General features: G+C 36.5%; 1 protein-coding gene across 2 annotated transcripts in view; it reads right to left on the bottom strand.

The window, feature by feature from the left end:
• The window catches only part of mdfi (MyoD family inhibitor), a 56,119-nt gene that overhangs the window by 17,868 nt on the left and 12,693 nt on the right, over nt 1–25,558 (bottom strand). Inside the window, exon 3 of one of the 2 annotated variants that reach the window (XM_003199484.7) lies at nt 12,969–13,109. In XM_003199484.7, coding sequence (XP_003199532.3) covers nt 12,969–13,109 — 141 coding nt within the window. The remainder of the gene's footprint in view (nt 1–12,968; nt 13,110–25,558) is intronic. The other variant, XM_009305998.5, reaches the window with a different exon arrangement.

The following is a 25,558-nucleotide window of genomic DNA, read 5'->3' as shown; positions in this document are numbered from 1 at the left end:
TCAACAAACGCCGGTTGAACATTAAACGCGATGGCAAAAAAAGCAAGAGAGGTATTTTTGTGTACAGACGTTAAGGTCGAGTTGTTACAAAACGTAAAAAATGAATCACTGCACAAAGTCGCCTAAAACAGACAATAGTGCAAATAACGCTTCCATTTCTGTGCCCATGTTGTTGTTTACAGTACTGTCTTCCGGTAGCGTTAAAGCCATGTGTTATAGTCATGTGATAGGGATTTGATGAATACCACACTGAAACGGAGCAGCAGCATTTTAGAATGAAAACGGCCTCTCCAGCGTTTTCAAAAAGCTCCTTTTTCGGCGCTCGAGAACTCTGGCGTAGTGTGGACGGATGGCGTAACCGTAGCAAAACTTATGCGTTTTAAGACGAAAATGCATTAGTGTAAAAGGGGCCTAAGAAAGTAACCAGTCAGCAGCAGTTGTGTGGATGAAAGTGTGTTGATAATTTCCGATGAGAAAGGCAGACAGAAATGCAAGGCCAAGTCTGCAGAAGAGCATCTCTGAACACACAATGGATCAAACCACCGATGTCACTCTTGTTTGATCAGAAGAGAAAGCTGCCTTCAGTCCACACAGACTCACCAAAAATTGGACCATTCAATTCAGTTCTGAAGCCAAAAAAGGATTCGACTTGTTATTAGCAAAGCATACAGTGATCCAATGTTTACAGTTAAAGGTGATGGATAAGTAAATCGACAGGGATTGTACTAACTAACATTAATTAAAACAAATTTCATCATTAGCCATACATCTAAAAGCCACAAACCCTCATCATACATCACACTGACCAACAGCTCTCAGCATCACCCATTAGGTCCTTGTCAAAAACACACAATTCCATTCTGAAATGTCCAATTTCTTTAAACGTCTAATATCAGTCAGGACCCACTATATCATCTGAACACAAGCCTCACCGGGCTCCTGAGACCCCTAGACGTCGACTGCATTATCTCATCTTAAATTCCTGCTCAGGGCCCCAGGCTTCCCGTAACACCTCATTTAAAGTCCCCCACTGCCCCAACAGCCGTGAGTAACACTACCTTCTGTTTAAACCCACAGGGCCTCGGAAGTCAGTGAGTCAGCACTTTCTCATTAATGCAAAATGAAAACAAACACGTGAAAACTTCTAGAGCAACAAACGAAATGAAATATTGAAATATTAACTGTACTTGTGAAGAAAATATAACGTGTAGGGCAGATGGCGCAAATGAAAGCTCCATATCTTCACACCAGTTGGATGGAAATCCCCTACTTTCTAAACAAGGACGTCTGTTGTTGGTAAAGCAGCAAAAGAGAAAGAAAACATCCAAATGTGGCAAGGGATAAATGATACGGCTCTTTGAGGAGCACTGCCAGATCTTACAGGGTGGCCTAAAAGCACACAAACCATATAGAAGGTTCACAAGAGACACCAACTGGTCTTTAATCCCGTTCTGCCTGAGCTCATTTCAATGACAATCTCCAGCAATGAAATGACTCTAATCAGAGAATTTTAAAGCTGTAATTTAAGCCAGCATTTCCCCCTCTTACTTTAAGACGTTTATTTCCCCTGATGCCGGCCCCTCTGAACACTGATAATAGATGATGTGATGAGTGATACACAGGAACCGCGCTTTAAGGCCTGATGAAGATGAAAATTTTTGTAAAAATGCCAGAATGGGACTGAGGAGTAGTGAAATGGATGGAGACTATTCTCTGACCAAATTATCAAGCCATCTCTTCATCTCAGAAGACATTTTCCCAGTTTACACAATATAAACCTCACAGCCATCATTTTCTTTGGAGCTTTCATTATGGGTTTTTAAATTAGGTAGTTCTAGGAACTCACCACCAGGCAGTTCCTCCTCAAATAAAAACCTCAGGCTTTTCCTGGTTGCACTCACACACTATTAACTCTAAAGTAACGTATGTCAGTGGACAGTAGCAACAAACACTGCACTAAACAAATTCAACAACTTGAAGATGAAACAATCAATGCAGTGCTTTTGCTGTGGGCAACAAATGGAATGTAGACGAGTAAGTCAAATAAGTAAAAGAGCAAAAAGAATGACTAAGATACATACTTTTAGTGCTTCTACATATCAAAGCTAAGAGAAAAAACAAGGCAGCAGATAAATGTTGCTAACATTAGCATTCTCTTTGACTTGTAGAATTACTGTATACTGTAGGTGTTCCGTAAGGCACATATTTGCTTCTGTTCCACCCAAAAAATAAGTACTTCCGGTAGTAGTTCTAGGAACTATGAAAAAATTCACCATTCAGACATTTAGGAGAGCAGTAAGGTAGTGTGTTCAATACAGATGGAACACAAAGATCAAATAAATAGGTCGAAGTGCTCCTGCTGATGAGTGTGTATGAGGGGCATCAGGGAATCTATTGATGGTCTGTACGTGTATGTTTATTCTAACATCAACAAAACACAAGAGTCTAGACTGCCAGTACTCATTACGGTCATTATGTAATTGTGTCACACAGGGTGAGTTCAGGCAGATTAAAGGCCTCTTGTACCTTTTCTTAGAGAAAAAAATGTTAAATTAGCCTCAACTAAAAGAATAACCTAGTGTACCAGAGCCAACGTACACCACGACTACAACAACAACACAGAGGAACAGGACTGTTGGTCCCACTTTCAGAATGTTTTTTTATTCTTCTTTTCAGCTGATGGACAATAAAACATTGACAGCAATTTAGAATCCATTCTGATTTAATTATTATTCAATAAAGTAGCTGATGACAAAACATTGTAAGCTAGAGCAGCTATTAGCAAATAGTTAACATAGCGATGCAATAAAGAATGAACCTCCTCCGTACAGCTTCTTTACTTTCTCATTAATTTATTCCTTTACTTTAGTGGAATAGGAAACGGTGGAAACTCACTCCACTGAAGATATCTATTAGCCTACATATTTAATTTTGTTTGTTAAGCACAAATATTTGTTTCAAAACTATGAACTTTCTAAATTCAGTTCTAATTTACAGTAAACCTATAAATGAACAATAATAGCCAAATGTGGTAAAAAAAAAATAATAATAAATAAAAAAAAGAGTTATATCCAACACACGTTTTACTCTTATTCCTCATATGGTGATGCATACATCTCCAAAACCCAACAGATGGACAAACCTAAACTTGTTTTTATTAAAGCAAATATAAATGTGCATATAATAAATAATACTGCTAATAATAATAACATTTTAAAATAAATAATAATAATAAAAATAAAATATACTTTTCTGTAACATTTTAATCCTTTAATTTTTTAAAATGTAAATATATTTGTGTATTGCTGTGCATCCTGCGTATAAGGCAAAGGGTAAGCATTTGGACTCACATAGGAGCATAACTAATGCACTCTGCGCTGGACTTTAGACCATGTTTTAGTTGTTCAATCTGTAGTCCATTTCAGTTCCTTTACAGACCGGAACACCCGTGAGTCCACAAATTGGCGCAAATGGATTTGAAAAACATGGCACAAAACCTGAAAACTAGGGTTGCTCTGGTCTGAAAATATCAACAAATCTCCTTAATCACGTCTGTCTTGTGCCATATTGAGCCGGATGTATGATAGGGCCCTAAATGTTATCTTTTTCATTTGTCGTTTTTGCTATTATGCGGTGGCCAACAATTTTCCCAGAATTTTAGCAAGACCTTACATACTTAACCCACAACTCAAATTATCTTTCAAGAGTACACACTTAGATATTGCTTGATAATAATAGCAGGTTTGGCATGAACCCAGAGAACCCTGAGCTCGGAGATAATTGAGCCCAGGGCTCCCGCCTGGTCAATGAGCATGTGAGTGGGTATGAGATCAGGTAGTTCTCGAGAGCCCTTCTGGTAAAAAAGAAAAGGTGGAGATGGGGTGGATGGAGGGATTCTTCAAAAACGAAGATGAGGGAGTAATGCTAGTTGGGCTATTTATAGTGAGTTCGGAATGATCAGATTGGCTTACTAATGATTACAGACGTGCTCCTCTTGAAATTAGTTTGTGAAACTTCACTCAAGGCAAATGTTGGAAATAATCTTGACAAGCATCAATGTACCCCTGCCAAGAAACGAAACAAAAAAAATGGCAAGCAGTCAGAGCACAGATTGCTTTAACAAAACCTTTTTTTTTTGGCTGTTTTCTCCAATGCTCACTTGTATGACATCAACGCAGACTCTGCTAGAAGACCTGAACCTGAACCCTTGTTCTCACTCTATTTTTTATTTTGCACTCACACTTAACATTTTCAGAGTAGAAAAGTGAATTTTACAGCCCTTTCCGCACTCTCACAGCCTGTCAAAGGCATTCAGTCTAGACACGCATGCAACATCCATGACATCATCGGCCAAAGCTGGAGCATTTGGACATTGCTTGAATCTTCACACTTCTGTTTTTAACAAAAGTTGCTGACTACTGTTTCTCAGCACAAAATGAAACTTGCTTTGTCACTATCGAGAAGTTAAAATTGACATATATATGCAAAAATCCAATAAAGCAAAAGAAAAATAAGCAACGGCCAGCCTCAAAGCACACATGGATCCATAAAGGATTGCACACTCCTTATAAAGCTGATGATGCAATAGTGCTCAACAGTTTACGAGTCGCAAATAGGCACATCTCACGGGTACATCTGCAAATAAATCCAGATGCTTCGAGGGAAAATTTGAGGTGCAGCTGTACAGTTTGTCTGTTCTGTTGTGCAATCGTAATGCTGCCATTTTTATGGGCATTTTAAAAAATGTACAGGGGCCAAAAAGCCAAGAAATGCAGGATGCATAATCTCCTTTTTATGTTTTTTTCTTACTGATGCGGAACACCGGGTCTTTGTGGGGTCTTAAACACTGCAATGCTTTAGCCAAGCATCTACACAAATTGCCCTATAGAGAGTCTCCACCGCACCCCAGCCAGCTCATTACTGGGAACTTTTTTTTTGACAAGTAATATCATACCGTCACACCAAATCTCCACTTTATGACTGCACTAATGTGTGACATATTTGGAGTGTGCAACACGAGCTGCAGTTTCAGTTTCCTTGTCATATGAGCAGTCGACTTCCACCAAGTTTGCATAATCACATTCCACATGTCTATTAAAGGGTTTGTACAATCTGGTGAACGATCTGTCATCATTTACTCAACACCAAGTCATTCTAAAATCATACTTCTTTCATCATTTTCAGAGCACAAAAGCAAAAATCACATGTCATTGATTTCTTTCCTGAAAATATATTTATACCCTTCATAATGCCTGTAAAGAAATTTTAAAAAGTCAAATAGTTGAAAACAAGTTATCTGAAGACATAATTACTTTAAATGAGGAACTGACTTGATTTAGGCTTTCATTGTTATCAGCAAGGATACACAGGATAAAGTCTAGATAGAATACAGCTGCAGATAGACATCAATATAGCATCATTTTTATGATATTGTATAACCAAAAATTATATTTTTACAGTACTGTGGTGGTTTAGGATTAAGATTGGGATAGGGATACACATAAATAAAATACAACGTATTGGGTAATTTAATAAATAACATAAATTATTATTGGTAAAAAAAAAAGAAAAACTACTGTTTAAACTACTATTTTTACATTACTGTGACAGTTGGGTTTAAGGTTGGAGTATCAATGGAAAATTTAATATAAAATATAAATAACTTTTATTAACTTCTGGCTGCAAACAAATTTCATCTAGCAACAACCCATAAACAGCTGCTTAACCAAACCTGCTGGGTGCTCGAGAACAAACGTCAATGGATTATGTAGAAGCTCAAAAGTTCTGTGCAACATTCAAGAATGAACCTGATGAGGAAAGGGTTTGCATGAAAAAGGGAGTTTCATTACATGCACTACAGCTGATTTTCACAGAGGCAACACAAACGCAAAGCAGTATTTACAGCAGATCTGAGAGCTTTGTTGAAGTGGAGGATTTTCAGTTCATAATATTGTAGTGATATTACTGTAAACTTAGAAACTATATCATTTGGTAACACTTTATTTTGATGGCCCGTCGGAGGATTAGTAGACTGTCTGCTTAATATCTGCTAATACTGCTCCTTCAACAGACATTTAATTGACTATAAGAAACTTTGCAAGTACATGTCAACTTATACTAACCCCAAACCTAAACCTAACAGTCTACTTATAATCTAATGAGAATTAATTGGCATGTAGATGCAATGTAACTTAAATTCAATAAACGGACCATCAAAATAAGGTGTGACCAATCATTTTGACTAAGTTGCTGTATGAAAACTGAAAGAGTACTGCTGATGATATTAACTAACTTTGCCATCTGAATAAAACATAAACAAAGAACATTGTCCTGTCTCTACGGATTTGATAAATGTGTGATCAAACAACACAAAAAAAAGAAGACGAGTGGCAAATCCAGATTTCACCATTTCCACATTCGAAATGCTCTCGTTCCCTGCAAACTTTTGACGCGTGTCAGCAGACCACAGTAATCCACACGTGAGCTGTGCTCTCATTGCAGGGAAATGGAAACAAAACCTTCATTGCGGTACATTTACAAACGCAACACTGAAAACTCATGTCTCCGAACAATTCTTCTACTCCTGGTTTGAAGTACGATTGGCAACAATGTGGCGTCTCTCTGAACACTGTAAAAGGTAAAAGGAGTCTTCGAAGGGATTTCATGCATATTAATGCAGTTGCATCTCGTTCACATTAGATCGTGCTGATTGGTTTAAACCATGTCTTTCTAATAAATTAATGAACAGATTTGCTGAAAACTCAATGAGGTCACTTTGTACCGGCTGGTACAGATAGCCAATCTGCAGCAAAAACATCCAGTATACACACACACACACACACACACACACACACACACATACACACACACATATATATATATATATATATATATATATATATATATATATATATATATATATATATATATATATATATATATATATATATATATATATATACATATATACATATATACAGTTGAAGTTAGAATTATTTGCCCCCCTGTTTATTTTCTCCCCAATTTCTGTTTAACGTAGACAATTTTTTTTCCAACACATTTATAAACATAATGGTTTTAATAACTCATTTCTAATAACTGATTTATTTTGCCACGATGACAGTAGATAATATTTGACAACATATTTTTAAAGACACTTCTATAAAGCTTAAAGAGACATTTAAAGGCTTGACTAGGTAAATTAGGGTAACTTGGCAGGTTAGGATAATTTGACAAGTTATTGTTTAAAGATGGTTTGTTCTGTAGACTATCAAAAAATATATAGCTTAAAGGGCTCTTAATTTTGACCTTAAAATGGTTCTTAAAAAATGTAAAATTGCTTTTATTCTAATTTTAGACTTTTACCATAAAAAAGTGAAACATTCCTTGCTCTGTTAAACATAATTTGGGAAATATTTATACAATAAAAACAATTCAAAGGGGGGCTAACATATCTGACTTCAACTGTGTGTGTGTGTGTGTGTGTGTGTGTGTGTGTGTGTGTTTGTGTGTGTGTGTATGTGTGTGTGTGTGTGTGTGTGTGTATCCTTTAGAAAGCAACCAGAACAGTCTTTTCAGAATACTTTGAAATGTTCATTCAGACCTAATTATATTCATTTTCTTTCGCTTTATAAAATGACGTAAGAGTTAGTGAATGACAAGAATTAAACTTGAGGTAAACTAATTCTAAAAACACATGCATTCGAGATCATTCCACCCACGTTAACATAATTAACTGTTGCTAGACAGTGAAGAGACAATGAGTTTATGTTACAAGCTTTTCCGCTCTCAAAGTTTTCCCCAAAAAATCCAGTCATGGTTCTCGCAAGTCGCAACCACCACAACCAGCATTGGTTTCCTGTGAGGAAAAAGTCTAGCTGGTTGTGTGCATGGGGTCTTGAGGAGGTGGTAAGGTGAGAGACGAAATGGCCGTCTGTAGCACAATTATTTCCTGTAAATAAGCAGCAGTAGGTGTCTGGAATGTGTCAGCAAACGGACTCAGACTGGACAACCAGAGCACGACCTCACCTACCACAGGCGCACAGTGAGCGCCTGTACTCAGCAAACTGTATGTACTCCCGGTAAGTTTCACATAACCTGTGACTCACACACTCATGGCTGTGACAGTCTCATAGGGGTCTTGTATGAATCTATTTATTCCAACATGGAATAACACTTACAAGAATTCACAGCAAGCTTTTTTCTCAGCAATAAATGTTATAAGTACCAGAATGTTGGGGCTTTAGTCGGGACAACATACAAATAAAATGGTTGCATTTTGCCATTAATTAAAAATTTCATATTGCTCATATCATTGTTCTGGCTTTAAATGCATACATATATTATTATTATTATTATTATTATTATTATTATTATAAACACATAATTTCCTAATTTTTAAATGATATCGAAGATTGAAGAAAACATACATACAGTGCCCATAGAAAATCATCATACCCTGTCACTGCATTATAAAGAGCAAACCATATTACTGGCATGAAACTAGCAAGTGTGTAAACCATGAAATTTTCAAAAATGACCAATAAAAGTATGTTACTGATACCCTGCTAGGTGATTTGCATGTTGATTCTAATCGGGATCAGTTATGTTTTATTTAGTTAGTTTGTATTGTGTAGTATTTACCATGGTATGTGTGTTTTCAAAACGCCACTTTTTTTCCACTTTGTGATACTTATTCAATTAATGTGTTGGTGGTACAGGCTATGTGTGAGTCAAACATTTTGGTGAATTACATTTGTTTGCGTTGTTTATATATTTAAAAGAAAGAGAAAACCTTGACTTAAGCGATGACTAGGCTTCATCTAAATGATACAAGATGCTGTCTGAAAAGGAGGGAAAAATACCTTGCAGCAGTTGTTTTCCATCCCATTAGATCAATTTATATATATTTTTAATTAAATAAAAATGTATTAGGTTTACCTTAGGTCAGACAAAAAAACATACATACTATTGATACATACAGATATACGCACTGATACAATTCACGAAAAAAGAAGCAATCAGGAAAACATAATTTTACACTAAATAAGTATATAAATAAAAAATAAAACAACACATTCACAAAGACATACAAATATGAGAACATAAAAATATTTATAATAAAAAACAAACATAATAATAAATAAATAAATGAATAAATTATACAAAGAAAAGAAGAAAAAGGCAATTAAGATACAAATGCTTTCTTAAAAAAATTAGAAAAGGGCTGCAGACTTTCTGGAACAGTTCTGGCTTTTGTTTTTTTGCGAATCGAATCTTTTCTATCCAAAGAGTATGTGTAAGAAATCAAAAAGCCATTGCTGATAAGAAGGGGGAGTTGCTGACTTCTAATTCATAAGAAAAAGTTGTCTAGCTATTAAAGTTGCAAAGGCTACACTATCAGCCCGTAATGAATTTAATTCAACATATTCTGGCAGGATTTCAAACAGTGCTGTTGAAGGGTTTGGGTCTATTAATGGTGAAAAAACAGCAGATCGCATTTTCAAAATAATCAGTCCAGGAGGTTGTGCTGATCAACAGCAATATTAGTTCAAAGATGTTAAAAGCCAGCAAAATACATTTAAACTATCATTTCGAAGATAATTTTGCGTTCTAAGAAAAAGGTCTATAGGCACTGTATACCGCAGTATATCATGCTAGTTTAAATGCAGACAAGTGAATACTTATTTAAAAGTTATCACTTTAGCAAAGTTACTTTATAATTATTACTTTAGGTAACACTTTATTTTGATAGTCCATTTGAGTTTTAGACTGTCTGCTAAATATCAACAGTCTATAATCTGATGACAATTACTTGGCATGTAGATACAATGTAACTAAATTCAACAAAAGGACCAACAAAATAAAGCGTGACCTTATTTTTAATTATACTTCAATTATTTTACTCAAATATATAGTCATTAAAATGTTTTAAAAATGCAAGAAAAAAACTTTTTAAATTTGAATCCCAATTTATTTGAATAGGGCTTTGCAGTAGTATTTTATATCAACGTTGTAAATATGATAATTATAATTCATTATATATGATTATTATTGTGGTCAAAGACGAATAAAATCAAATGTGACTTTGCCCCTTTGTATCCTACCACCCAGCCGAATTTTACTTCAAGTAAACTGACATCATACAAATCAAAAACCCCATGTTTAATGTGAAAAGTCGACTGAAAGACCATGAAACACTATCACCAATATATGCTTTGGAGAGCAGTAAGAAAGCTGGCGCTGACTGCCAAAAGAACAGCGCTATAACTCAACTGGCACAGTTTCCAAGGCAACATCACAACAATAGCGGCTACCTCCAAAAAATATGAAATCTCGGTTGTTAAATAAGGCAAATGTGAGCCATTTAATGCACCTCTTAACAAACTTTAGCTGATACAAGGTGAGTCCTGCCAAAGAGAATCTATGTCTAGGTTCTAACAGGAATATATTTTAGAAACTTTGTACTGTAATGTTCTATGAATTTAATACAAACAAACAGTTAATAAAAACAAACAGATGTCTGTATGTGTGTGTGACTAGTCATTATGTGTTGTTTTTTAAGGTTTATGGGTGGGTATGTTTTCCTAGAGGGGACTGGTGCTGGTGTGACTCATTATTAACAGGACACATCGACCCCTTAGTCAGAAGACTTACTCACAGCCTATTGACTAGTACACACCCGGTCTACATCTACACTTGCTCAGACACACCGGTGAACACATCACCCTTATCACCAGAACATTCATGGCTCATGATTTCAAGATCAGTCAAAGCTGTGGTCCTGAAGTTAAACGCACTCACACTGAAATATAAAGCACAACGGTAAAAGCTCATTCATTAAACTCTACACATTCATTTTCTCCATAGGGAAATTTTTAACAATAGCTGTTAAACCTTGAATTACAGAGTCGTTGGGAGCTTGTTTAGTTACATCCACATGAAATCAAAATTTACAATGTTTATTTTTATAGCACACATTGTAGTCTACAGGTGAACATTTAATCCTTGCAAGTAAATCGAGTTTTATTTTGGTATTAGATTGCTGTGAGTGAAAAATAAGGAACGCAAAAAATATATCCTGTCCCATACTCGATAGTCTATTTCAGTTGTAAAAATATCATCATAATAAGTCAGCAGCAACTTTTACTTCACGCACACGCAGACTTTAAAACAATCATGTTTGATAGTAGAATTGGGTTTTTTTCCACCTTTCGCATCCGAAAAAGTGATTTCAGAGAGTTTTTGACAGTTCAGAGCCCCGACACAAGCGAAAAGCTAAATACAGAATGCCGTCACTTGAGCTACATGTAAGTTTATGACAAACACAGTGCATAAAATAAGGACAGAATGTGGCAGACAGTTGAGAACCCGTGACTGGATTCAGTGACTGGCGCACCTCTGCCCTGCTGTTGTTTGGTGTGTGTTTGTGTGTGTCCATACATTTGACATGGACAATATAATAGAAAGCAAGGTTCGGTTTCTGTCTGTTGCTTTGACACGTCAACACGGCCGCCATCTATTATAATGTCTACAGGTACTACCAGTCTCAGTTCAAGATTTGTTTACATATGTAAATATGTAAAGTCACAAGCAATGTATCGAAATTTCACTGATTTACTGAAATAAACTTTGCATTTGAATAATCCAGCAGAGCACTAATTCACTCTATGCTGAGATAAAGCTCATATATGGGTGAGTTTAAAAACCTTTCCCATACCCCATATTGCTTCCAATCATACTTGGGCAAAAAAACTACAAACAATACAATGTACAAAAATAAATTTTCCTATTTTATAAAAACAGAATCCCACTTGCCATAATAGCCATAAGGTGTAATAAAGTCCTAATAGTATTTATGACAAAATAATGAGAAATCTTCTATAAAACCTTCATATAGATACATTTCCCTGACAAATCACATCACCAGACTTGTTTATATCAGAGATCTTAAATTTGTGGTGGGAAAAAAAGTGCTTTTCATGTATGAATCAATATTTTAAAATAATAATTATAACATCAACCCAGGCTCATACTGATTAGGTATCCCTATAAACATTTCTGGAGAAAGCAAAATACATCCCAGGAGCTATTTATTTTGTTTTGCAGTTTTAATTTTCTCAAATCACCAGAGGCCGCTGTATAGGCTTTTTCAGATCTCAAATTTCTCTCGCAAGTGCCATTCGCGCCTGTTATTCTTAAGTAAATCCACCAGAGGCTTCTGTCGACCGACCGACCAACCAACCAACCGATGAACCAACCGATAACCCCACCCACCACCTTCCTTAAACACAACCAATAGTATTCTTTTCTACGTTTGACCAACGCTTACCCACTTCTCTAAACCCAACCCCAGTGTTTTAAAAAGCGAAAGAAAGACAAAAGAAAAAAGAAAGACAAAAGAAAGAAAAGACCCCTGATTTTTACCACGTTTTCAGATTTTTACCACAATCACACCCTGTTATTTACTTGTTTATTTAATTTTTTGGCTTTTGCTTTTGTCTTACCTGCTTTGAACCATTCTTCACCGGACACTAACCCCTTCTTTGTGTTCAACTCCGCTCTGCATCTCAAGTCCACCAACGTACGTTTTGAGTTACCAGACAAACTGGTATCAGCAGAAAACCCGTCCATATGCAAGGAAACGGTCAGCTGGTAAGCGTGAAAAGGAATGGCATTATACCGCCTCCTAGCGTTCGTTTTAAGGGCAAAAATGCAGCCATACATAGTTCTGGCTGCAAAATTCGCGATCTTCGTATAAATGCATTTAAGGGCTACGTTTTCAGAATGAGCCTGTGTTGAATAAAATAGTAAGATCTGATAAGATTATTCTGGATCGCTGTTGGTCAGTCTTGTGTAAGAGGCGAGTTGACCCTCCACCAGTGCCATCAAACACTATGAAACAGAACCAAGTGCAAAAAAACGGCAAAATGCTGCTTAAAAGCATAGTTCAATTGTTTTATGCTTACATGTTATGCTTTTGCCAGGAGTGCTGGTGAGGTCCGGTTGGGACAGGCTGTTGTTGTTGTTGCCATTCTCCACGTCTCCTGTCTTTTCCATGGGTGGGGTGTTTGAGTTCTGTGCTGTCTGCTCACCGGTTTCATTCCCTTCTGAGGCCAAAAAACACAAACACGCAGGAGAGAGAAAGAAAATACAAGTTACACAAAGATTATACAAAGCTCTGCTTTCATAGCATTTCTAAAGCGCCTTGATTCAACAGCAGTACAATGTGGACGCTCGGTTTAGAAATGTGTTTATATTTGCACCAGCTATTTTGCTAGATCATCACTTTGCACGCGCACTAGTTTGGGTGCTGTTCTCACGTATCTGTAAAAGTGCATTCATGCGGTCAGCAGCATGTGTTTGTATGTGCGTGTTTTATAAGTCAGCGCTGGAGCCAAGTGGTCTTATTATGTGGCCTGGTAATTACACAGGGCTGTCTGAGCAGGCCAGAGCAGCGTGACATCAAAGAAGGTCAGGACTGGGTCTTAGCAAGTAGAAGATCTGTGTTTAGCTGAGCTGAGTGCAACTGAGCTCTGCTTCGTCTTGGCCTCTGGCCCATACCTACCCAAATGGAAGCCAGCTGGGCTTTACTGGCTGTCTGATAAACACACTGCATCTCCTGCGGAACATCAGTCCATTGCTCTGTTTATTTCCTTTAGTGACTCTCTGTCTTTCTGCCTTCTTTTGCTTCACTGGATATTGGCAGACTCCATTTTTTACTCTGTGCGTTTACGTTAAAGGATTTCTTAAACAATTAGTTTCTCTCTTGTTTGTTGACAAAATTGACTTTTGACAATTTTTGACAAAATTGATTTATTTTTTTTAAGTTACCTTACCATGAATCAACATGGCTGAGTAGCTGTACAATGAGAGACTACATGAGGCTCTTAGAAAGTTTGTGTAACAAAATATTATGAAGCAAAGAAAGGACATAATTTATCTAATCATTAAATTTTTTTAAAGGGGGAGCAGAGAGGTGTACTTTTCCAATTAAATAATGCTTTTGCACATTGTTTTTGAAACAAACAGTAGTGTAAAGTAAATAAACAATACTCAAACTACTGTAATTGACTGTAACTGTAGTTTTACTTTTTTAAATTGTAATTTACTTAGTTTTAAAAATGTGTACTTTTACTTTCCCTTGAGTACATTTTTAGTGCAGTATCAGTACTTTTACTCCACTTCTTTCCTTCAACCTGCAGTCACTACTTTGTTTTTTCTTGTCTATCGGGATTAGAAAAATCAGTCCTGTGATTCCTGTCCAATCAAATTGCACAGAAGGTAAATCGCATCATAATGAACTACCTCAAGACATGGGTGATTTATAATTGCAGAAAACTGTTTGGAAACACTAAAAGTCGAAGAGGTGCAAAATCTTTACACGCATTGACCCAGAGACTGTTTAGATGCATGTCAATGATGAGAAGATGACGGATGTTTACTGTATGATGACCAAAACTTTAATCTTTAAAATCTAAGTCTTTAATACCCATCAGGCACAAGACGTCTACATGATATCAGATTGACGTTGTACCGCAACGTCGAGGGGATGTTGCATTCAGTTTGGAAATAAAAAACGGGTTGACATCAAAACTCAAGGTCAGGTCGACGTCAATGTCCAACAACCAACCTAAAATTCACCAAATATCAACGTCTAATGATGTTAAAGCTTGACGCTGTGTGGACGTTACTATTATGACATCTATCAGACGTTGAATTATGGTCGTCATACCTGACAAAGAAAGGTCAATATTTGACGTCAATATGATGTTGGTTTAGGATGTTGTCACATTTCCAAAAATTGCATTTAAATACATTAGCTTTCACAGCGTAATACTCACTAATCTTGAGTACTTTTAAAAGGGCTACTTTGAGTAATATTTACAACAGATACTTTTGCTCTACTCGCACTACATTTTTAGGCAAGTAATGGTACTTTTACTCAAGTATGATTTTTAAGTACTCTTTCCACCACTGGAAACATATTATTTGACGTAAGAATGACAGAAAAAAAGTCAAAAATAACGTATCTGTGTGTCAGGATCTTGACATGTCAGCATCAGACAGGTCTGCAGCTGACCAGTTGCAGGTCTCGAAATTGCGACCATTTTGGTCGCATATGCGCCCGAAAATTAATCTATGCGACCTCATAATATATTTGGGCGCATTAGTGCGACTGAAGATAATGGTTGTAGTGAGACCTGTTTAGATTTTTTGTAAAAACGTGCTGAATCGCTCTTCCCTGCCGCTATATTGGTTCATATTAGTTGTCATTCACTCAAGGTATTCCGCTGTCAGATGACAGGGAATAAGCTTTTATGACCACGGGAAATGCAAACGGCTGAAGTGTATAAGTTTAAAGCACGCATGTTTGCAAACCCCACCTAAAGTTGAGGCGCAGATGAAAGCGGTCATGACACGTCACGTGGTGAATAATGATCCGCCAGCTGAGATCAATCGAGTACGCGCTTCTTGGAGAAGGTGCCCGAATCTCGATGCGTTGCATTCACTGCGTGTTCAGCGCAAATGTCCGCTAAAAGTCAAATCTAATACTGTACATATCATCGCCAAAGAAGCTCGCCTTTACTAAGTTTACACTGAAACTGCGGCTCATAACAAAGACCGGTACTGCGCCGATGGTCAGCGCAAGAATCCTGCTCTGCCTGCTCATAAATTGGGTCGGCTGACTCGCCAGCTTTTCCACGAACACAGAAAAATGAAGATCATCTCAGACTGAACCTTTAAATTGACACAAACTGAAACCAAAACTTTTAAAGAGTGATAGAAGTGAGACTTTACTTACTTTCTTTTGTCTATTCTTTTTTAAGGTGTATATATATTTTTTTATTTACTGATGACTGCTTTGCAGCTTTCTTCATTGAATTGAATGATTTATTATAATCTTTTGTTTGTTTTGTAGCAGAAATATTATTTATTAAATTGACATGCATATAAAAACAGCAGTTCAAAATAAATATTTCTTACTGCAATGCTTCATTTTTGTTTGATGCAAACTATACAATTATTTTTCATAAAGTAACAGACTTTTTATAGCAGATAACCTACATTCATGCACAATTAAGGCAGTATCATGAGAAATGGAATTCATTGTTACTATTATTGTCATTTTTTTATCATCATTAATATTCTATGGCCTAATTATTAGACATTCATTTTGGAATTATTGCACACAAATATCAATGTCTTCGCAGCATTAGTTAGATAGTTGTTTCTGGTTTTTGCACATTTGTTTCTGGTCAGTCCTATTAATGTTGTTTTAAAATACAATAAATCCCTTAAAAAACAATTTGCAGCGGTGTTCATTCATTTTTGGTGGGTGCTCCTAAATTTTTTCTGGTGCTCCTAAAAATTTTTTGGTGCTCCTAAATATTTGAAGTTGGGAGCACCGGTGCTACCAAGTAAAAAAGTTAATTTCGAGCCCTGAGTTGCTTTTATCCATTTTCTCTAATAAATTTTTCACCAACTAGCAAGCAAAAGGTGACTCTTGAGGGGCTTCCATCCCCCATTTCCTCAACCAAAACTCCCAACAACACACAAATTGTCAGGGCCTGAGCTCATAGCTCACTGAAAATGTCAACATTCTCAAGTCCTCAACCTCAATGACAAATAAAAATACAACTTGTTTGCAACACTTCATGCCAGCAGCACAAATATCCCCTGACACTTTGCCTGCTGAGGTCTAAAAGCATCCTGTGGTCCTTTTCAGACCCCAGGGCCCTATATATCCTGCATGTGCCTGTGTAGTAATGAAGGAGCTGGAATTGGTAAGTTCACATCTGGAAGCAGCTGCTGACAGCGCACAAAAAGTCACAATAACAGCAGCTAAAGTCACAAAAAATGAACCAAAATAGAGAATGTGTGAGCTGAAAAGGAAGTATTTAAATATAAATATTTATTTATCAAATCACATAACTAATCTTCACTAAGGATGGATTCCATCCAAGGTTTAAAAAACGTAAGATTCATAGCATTATGGCAGACATCAGGACTATCTGCCTAATACTGTTCTGCACATGCTGCATAAACAACAACATAGACCCCTTGAGGCAAGGAGTCTTGTGGTACCAGACACAAAGATGTTAACAGCAGTTCCTTCAATTCCTGTAGATTAGAAGGTGATGCTGCTGTAGAGCAAGCATCCCAAAGATGTTCAAATGGAGTGTCAATATGCTCTTCAGAACCATTTGTATGTGTGTAGTTTGGTCAGTTCCTCCAGGGAACACCAGCGTTTAAAAGAGGTGAACTTGGTCAGCAATGTTTAGATAGTACAGGTTAACTTAATGTCCATTTGAACAGCAATACATGTTTTCAAAGAGAATATGGTCCATTTTATCTTGACTTGGACCAGAAAGGATAAGCAATACAGTAGTACTGTATTTGCTTGGGGCATTACTACCCTCAAGCATTGCAAGTCATCTGTATTTCTTTTTTTCTGTCCTCCTTGAACAACTGTTGAAAAATTTTCACCATTACAGACCAGGAGCCGCACACAGGACTTGCCATTTAGGAGACGCTCTGACAGGCATGTTATGACAAGAAAGCTTGGTCAAAGTCACTCAGATCTTTATCCTGGCCCATTTCTTCTGCATCCAACACAATTATTAAACTGATAGTTTGCTTATACTATCTATTGAGAACGTATTGTAATTAAAACATGATACAAAATTACTAGACATATGCAGTTATTCAATAATTCATTATATTGTGATAATAAACATAAGGGCTGTACGATTTATCGAAACTGAATCACAATCGCAATTTCAAACATTGTGATTAGCTAATCGCAAGAGGATGTGACATAATATATTTATATGTATTATTTAATTTCCCCTGCTCAAAACAAATGCATGACTGCCATCTTTGTGTGATAGTCTAACTAGCCAATTGAATAAGCACACTTTCGTTCGGTTTAATCAAAATTGCGCAACCGAACTATGCGGAGCGCCCACAATGGAAAAACAAACAAACTAATGGCGTCTGCTGCTTCAGAAGCATTAACAGATATCAAAGAAAAACAGGACATCAGTAATATGGGAATATTTTGGTTTTAAAGTCACAGACAACAAACAAAAACACGTCATTTTTAAGAGCTGTCGTAGAATTGTTGACACAGCTTACAAATTATTGACCTAAAGCTTGACTACAAAATTAAATCGCAAATCAAATCACAATCGCAATATCTATCAGAAAAATCGCAATTAGATATTTTCCCCAAATCGCACAGGCCTAATAAACATAATTATATTTATTAATTATAATTGTAAACAAATAATTATTTATTATTTGAACTTTTAGAGTGCATTTAAGAAAATTGGTTGTTCATCAGAGCACAAAATTGATTGAAGACTTAACAGATGATTTTTTTTTTACCATTAACATTTTCTAATGTTAATCCACCCTACAACTATGACAATTCTGTGATTTTATTAGATTTTAATGCATTAACATGTATTAATGAGACTTTAGTGTTACCTGTTGTATTTTATCATCCTTTAGCAATTTAATTTGTTTAAAACACTTATTTACTCTGAAAAAGTATATAAATTACAATAAAGAAACACACCAAGTTTTTTTTCTAATTATACCTCTTAAAGAAATCATTGTTGTAGCTTATGTCAGTATCATGATAATATACCGTGATAAAAGTTCCACAATTAGTCGCAACAAGAAAATGACACCGGCAGAAGTGTAGTAACTAGAAATAAATGTTTGACTTGGTGTACAATCTTTTAATTGTATTTATCTCATTGAATAAACCAAGAGATCAAAAATACATATTTAGCCTCTCTTCAGCACTGGGACATTTGGGTGTAAATGGATGTAAATCATCTTTACCTGCAGCACGCAATCATGCACAATCTAAATAAATCATAAAGACTTGCTTCGTCATTGACAAACACATTTAAGACATTTACAAGTATTTCCCTTACACTGTAATGTTTTTGTGTATCTGCTTTTGTTATATCGTCACCTTAGAGTTATTAGGTTCTATCTGACATTTTTGTCAAAACTGAGTTATTGACATATTCTTATTAAATGACAACTTATTTATATTATGGGATGTTTTTTATGAGTTGTTTACATTTTAAGACTTTTTTTATGTTACAAGCATACTGTGTGCTATGGAATGCAAAAGCTTTAAAGCTCAATATCTCAAAATCATTAAGAATGCATATAGAACCTTATAATTCCAAGGTGACTAAATATAAAATGTCATTCATTTATTTGTTCATTTTCTTGTCGGCTTAGTTCCTTTATTAATCCGCGGTCGCCACAGCAGAATGAACCGCCAACTTATCCAGCATGTTTTTACACAACGGATGCCCTTCTAGCCACAACCCATCTCTAGGAAACATCCACACACACTCATTTACTACGGACAATTTAGCCTACCCAATTCACCCGTACCGCATGTCTTTGGACTGTGGGGGAAACCGGAGCACCCGGAGGAAAACCACACGAACGCAAGGAGAACATGCAAACTCCAGACAAAAACGCCAACTGACTTGAGTCTCGAACCAGCGAGCTTCTTGCTGTAAGAAGACAGCACTACCTACTGCACCACTGCGTCGCCTATAAAAAGTAATTTCAGTGTATATATATTTTATTATTGAATGAATGACTAAATGAAATCCCTTATGCTTTGGAGGATGGTCACAAATCATCGAGGCTACAAATGGCCAGTCCATAACAGTTACAGCAAATAAAAAAAGTAAACAAACACAAACTTAGAGCACCAAGGAAACAGACACCACAGATAAAATAAAAGATCAGCTGTCATTATGCTGACATATTGAACTATGGATAATTCAAAGTATTTTAGAAAGCTGTCTTCTAATACATATCCAGTTACTAGAGGGAAGAAACAGACAAAGAGAAAACCGAGGGAGTGAAACCTGCAGGGTTCAGAGAGTTTATAAGCTGTTGTGGGTTTGTATGAGAGCAGAGCAGGGGCTGTGGACAGACAAGGATCACGTTTATGAACCATTTTAGCTTTAAAACACAGACCACTGAAGCCTGCCTCAGTAACACTGCTGAACAGAAGTCTGCCTTTATACCACTGTGGCAGTGAAGCGTGCGTCAGCGCCTTCTGTTCTCCCATTGCTGTGGATCACTGAGCATTAGCAACTGGAACCCAGCAGTTATCAGAGGCAGAGCTTTAATTCCTCATCATAATCAAGCCGTACAGCAGGCAGGGGAGATTTACTGCGCCAGCATCACGGTTTCAGCTCAGCCTTCCATATTATGTGGCTGAAGCGATGAGGAATTTCAAGAACCTGCATTTAATGATCTCAGCAATTATGCCACGTTTGCAAAAGCCTTTCAAAATCAGATCTTTGGGTTAATGATCTCAGTGGTTTAGACACTCAAGTTGTTTTAGAGCTTGCCAAGTATATAAAAACATAAATAAAATGTGCAAAATGTGATGGCTATGGTGTGCGCATAGTATATTCCATGCACATGCAGTGCATGTAGACCCTACAGGCAGAAATTTTACTTGACTTGTAAACACGGCTCACACATCTCCCAGTAAACAACTCAAGAACATAGGAATAAAAATATAGTATGTGGGTAATGGCCATAAAGACTTTATGGCATTAGAGGTATTGTGCAACATGTAATGTTCGGGGTTGTGGGGGGGAGCCCACCTAAATTTTATAGCACTTTTCCCACGACAACAGGAATGAGGTGTCATGTGGTAAAGACTCCTTGGAAAAAGTACATCAGCATCTTATTTGTGCAATCCCTGTAAAGGTTCACAAAAATATTCTATATTACATTGGCCCATGTTATACTCTTTTAATGGGAAAGTTCTCTCAAAATTTTGAATTGTGTTATTTTAATGTTATTTCCAAACCTTTTTTTTTCTGTGGAACAAAAAACTAAATGTTATTAAACTCGCTATTAAAGTTTTGTTTTTTTTCCTATTATGCTTTTTTATATTTTGATATTAATCAGTGTAGTGTGCATGTTTGGAAATAAAATAAAATGCCCGCAATGTTACAAACTCCAAAGTCCTTTATTTGTAACTTTAAGTTTAGATATTTAATACATACCATTTTTTTTTTTTTTTTGGAGTTTGTGATGTCATAGATTGACCCATTAAAATGAATCCACACATGTTTTATTATAAAAACGGTACTGACAAAACCAGACTAAAATGCCATTTATTCAAAAATAAATCAAATAAATAAGTAAAAAACACAATATTATCACTCTTAAACCCATGCATGCAGAATAAGATGATATTTAAAAAAAACTGACATTGCGATATTTTAATTTTCTGCGATACATACTGCAATTGAGTATATCATTTTAGCATATAAAATGAATAGCTCTATTCGAAAAGAATGCATAAAATTTGATTAAATGAGATAATTTTGTAGAAGAGTGCATCTGCCTGAAATATAACAAATCACAAGCAGAGAAACACAATCGAGCAAATATTCAAATGAAATAATCCATACTGTAAAGTTTTCTGGAAGTCAAGCAGTATTCAGGCACAAATTGATAATTTGATAACTTGATAATTCAGGGTTTCTCCAGGTTTCATCAAGTCAAATCTAAGACTTTTCAAGACCCTTTTAGGACCATTATGAATTAAATTTTAGACTTATACAGGGCTAAACACTAATGATTATTTCTAATGGCCCGGTTGGACCTATACATATATATTTTTTTGCTTGCCACAAAAAAAAATGTAATTACATTTCGTAGCGACATACTTTAACTTGTCAAAACAAAAAACTAGTCGTATACACTATTTTCAACATAATATTACTTTCCCTTTTTTAAACGACAAGCTTAACATTGTTAAAAGTATATTTATTGTGGAGGCAATTACATAAATAATCCAAAATATATAAAATTGTTGGCTTTTGGTCCGAATTGAGCATAATTTCTATTCAACCTAATGCATTTCTGTTATAAAACCTTACGTTTTTTGCCTATTTCTAAATATTACAGTCTAATCTCCTTACTTCTGTAAATCATCTTTGTATGCATAAAAGATAGCAAAAAAGCGATATATTGCTGTTATTGCTCTGTTTTCTTTCCCTGATTTCATTAAGATGGATTGTTAGTGATTGAATGGATGTCAGCCCGATTGGGTAGCTTTAATTGGACAGAGGAAAATTAAGACCAGTTTAAAATTATTTAAGACACACAACATATTTTTAGTGAATTTAAGACTTTTTTAAAATTTGAATTTAAGAAATTTTGTTTTTAAAATGTATGACATTTTAAGACTTGCGTCACACACACACATAAATAAAATAATTTTTTCTTAAAGTTACAAACATAATATCTTGTGCCAAAATTCTTTAAAGTGGCTTGAAACGCTCACACAGTCACATGCTTTAAAAACACACGCAGATGATAAACTAATTGATCAATTTATGGTTACAATTTGCAATGACTCAACAAATAATGCATGGTTTAAACTGTGGTTCCTGTTCAACTACAATATCATAAACCTGTGACTACTGCGGACACACACATTACAATATCGATGCTAAAACAATATAATGAGCAGCCCTAATGTGGAGGTTGTGTGGAATATCCTAAGGGTCTGAATCTGGCTGAAAGGAAACTGAATATTGTAATACTGACGCCATTCTTCACTTTACTTGAGTAGACAAACTTGCTTATATCACGCTGATTAAATGAGAAATTTCACTCACAGAGAGATTTCAGAGAATTATTTACTCGTATGTCTTTTTTTTTTTTTGCTTTAAAACATAAGGTCTGATGTATTTGTTTCTGAGAAGTACAAGTCTACATGACTTACTGACTGAACTGCTATCAATACATTGCACCACTAAATGTTCATACAGTACGTAAATCTGTTGAACAACCATAGAACACTTTTCAGAAACATCAATTCTGCGTATTAAACTGTAATTACAGTCCAATGACACACTTTACCTTTAAGTAGTGAGCCAAATGACCAATGTCCGGCGGGTGTGTTTAACATCCCCTGGTTAGTAGGCCAAGACACTCATACGCATCTGATTGTGAGTCACTCTCCCTGCCTCAAAGCTCTCCATCTCCCTCTGTGTCTCTTTTTCCTCAATCTCTTTCTCTCTCCTTTCTGTGGTGTTGCCTTATTTACTCCTGAGGTCTGGGAGAGCACACTGAGACTTTCTATAATCTTCGAGCAGTCAGGTATGAGGGCTGGTATTAGAGACTGAGCAGCCATGTGGCTTTACAGGGACACTTTGAAATACTCTCAACTCACAAGCCCCAGCCTTTCTTTATTTTGTGGCAGAGCCGCTCTGTCCTCAGCAACCCCAACTAATGCTCTTTCAGAAGAGAGAGACAAAAGAGAAAGAGACTGACAGGAGACTTAGAGATATTTCACACCCCCATGCGTCTCAGCGGAATAGCTGAACTGAAGACTAAGCGAGAGACGGGCTTGAATTGAAACTTTTCCCCAACTCCGAGATCCACAACTTCTCCTTTGACTTGACGAGACCTCCCCGAACAGCGATGACTGTAAATTCGGCTTTTAATGGAATACAAGAGATTACACTATTTGAAAAGTATACTCTTAGCGAAAATAATATCCTTTTCAATCCAGAGATAATTTGCAGAGTCAAACAGTAAAACTTGCATCTGCAGAATTCGGCATGTGCCTGGAGAGAGAGGAAAAAAATGGATTGGAGTAACGTGACAAAGAAAACTGTTAAATATCAGGCAATCTCAGAGGCGAGCCTGGAGGAGCAGAGCAACGGCCACTTGTGTTGGGAGTTAATTACTTGTCATTACCCTGACTAATTAAAACCATCACTCTTTAAAATCCACAGAGGGTGATATCATGCTAGCACAGCGCGAGGATGAGAAAAACAAGGGGGAGAGGTAAAAGAACAGATGAAATGAAAGGCATAAAAATGAGGTCGATTTTATGCAGCTGTAGGCTAATATTATCATCGGCTTCAGGTTTGGCAGACCAGGCTCGCTGTAGCTCGGTAGGCATCTGGAACAATGTGCTGGCCACAGGGCACAGAGAACAGAGGGATACAGATTTGGGAATTGAAAGGCTATGGAATCAAACTACGCTGCAGGCTGCATTCCTCAAATTCATAACGGCTGTACTTTCAGATTTCTCTGAGATAAGTTATTGTGTCTTAAGGTGCAAAAGTGGAGGGCTAAAAGTCATCAAGGACAGATTCCTAATGTGTTGTAACGTGTTCGCATAATGATTGAGATTTCTCTCTTTAATATCATTATGCAACATGTGGAATGTAGCTGTAAATGCTGGGAGCTACTATAGGTTATGTTAAGCAGTTGTGCTTTTGTAAGACCTATTTGCAAGTATCAACAATTGCGAGCTGAGGTTAATGGCTGCTATTTTATTGAGGCAGTGTCTACAGCAGGGCTGGAAAACTTCTGTCCTGGAGGGCCGGTGTCCTGCAAAATTTAGCTCAAACTCTAATCAAACCCACCTGCCTATACCTTGCGTAAATAGACAGGTGAACATTTAGAGTTTACTTGCCTCATTCGTGCATTAAATCCTCTAAAATTCACAGAGCAATAGACACTGATTTGCGTCATGGGCAGGGCTTCTGTCTGCCTGGTGACTGTAGCTTTGTTGCTAAATGGCTAACATGGACTTTATTGAGAGAATAGCTGTGTTTATGTGCTTTGGGAAGGCTGATAAACATTGTTGATTCATTTGGAGACGTGTCTGAGTCCACTAGATCCATTCAGAGGTGCACCCAGCCCTGTGAGTTCATAAACTCCTCAAGAAACTGTACCTGGATGATGAAAGCTTTCAGTGTGCTTACAACTGAGCCGAGCCCAGTTTTTTGAACTGATGTCGGCAGGGGGATTTTCCCCCAAGACACCAACAAAAGGCGCTACGTCATAATCATGCACCTACAAGAGATAACTCCTGATTGGGTCACGCAACGTGAATGTCCACTAAAGTTCAGATTTTCCAACTAGACGGATTCGTGCATTAAGCACATCAATTCCGCAAAACGCTCAAATCGTGACACAAAATGTCTATTTGCATCTTCGCATTGACTTAACATGTAAATCACTTGTGTTTGACTCTTCTTCCGCATCTGGTGTGAATGCAACAGTATACAGCATGCGTGTCTGCAAGCGTGCAACATGATTTTGTAGTCAGAATTCACATATCAATTAATTGGTAACCTGATGCAACCATCTTATCTTTCTGCTTTTTAGGCCAGCGTTACGATTTTTCAGGTCAGTTGTTTTGCAATTATTAAAATAAATTGTTTAATTACAACATTTTTATGAGATGATATCCAATTTGAGTCCACAACAAATAATTCTTTTTTATATTAATAAAGGACTGATTTTTTTTTACAGTACATACATTATCGTTTCAATACATGACTAAACCCTTTCTGTTTAATTGTGTAGGCTTGAATTTTACAGTACTGTACAAATACTCAAATGTCTTTGTCAATGTTCTCAAAGAATTATAATCGATTTACCAAAGACACACAAGTGCCAATTTCCCACCTTTTACATCCATAACGGAGCTTTTTCTTCATAAATG

The sequence above is a fragment of the Danio rerio genome, chromosome 11 (assembly GCF_049306965.1).
Source record: "Danio rerio strain Tuebingen ecotype United States chromosome 11, GRCz12tu, whole genome shotgun sequence".
Classification (NCBI taxonomy): Eukaryota; Metazoa; Chordata; class Actinopteri; order Cypriniformes; family Danionidae; genus Danio; species Danio rerio.
The sequence above is the reverse complement of the archived record's forward strand: the minus strand, read 5'-3'. Positions and strand labels throughout refer to the sequence as shown.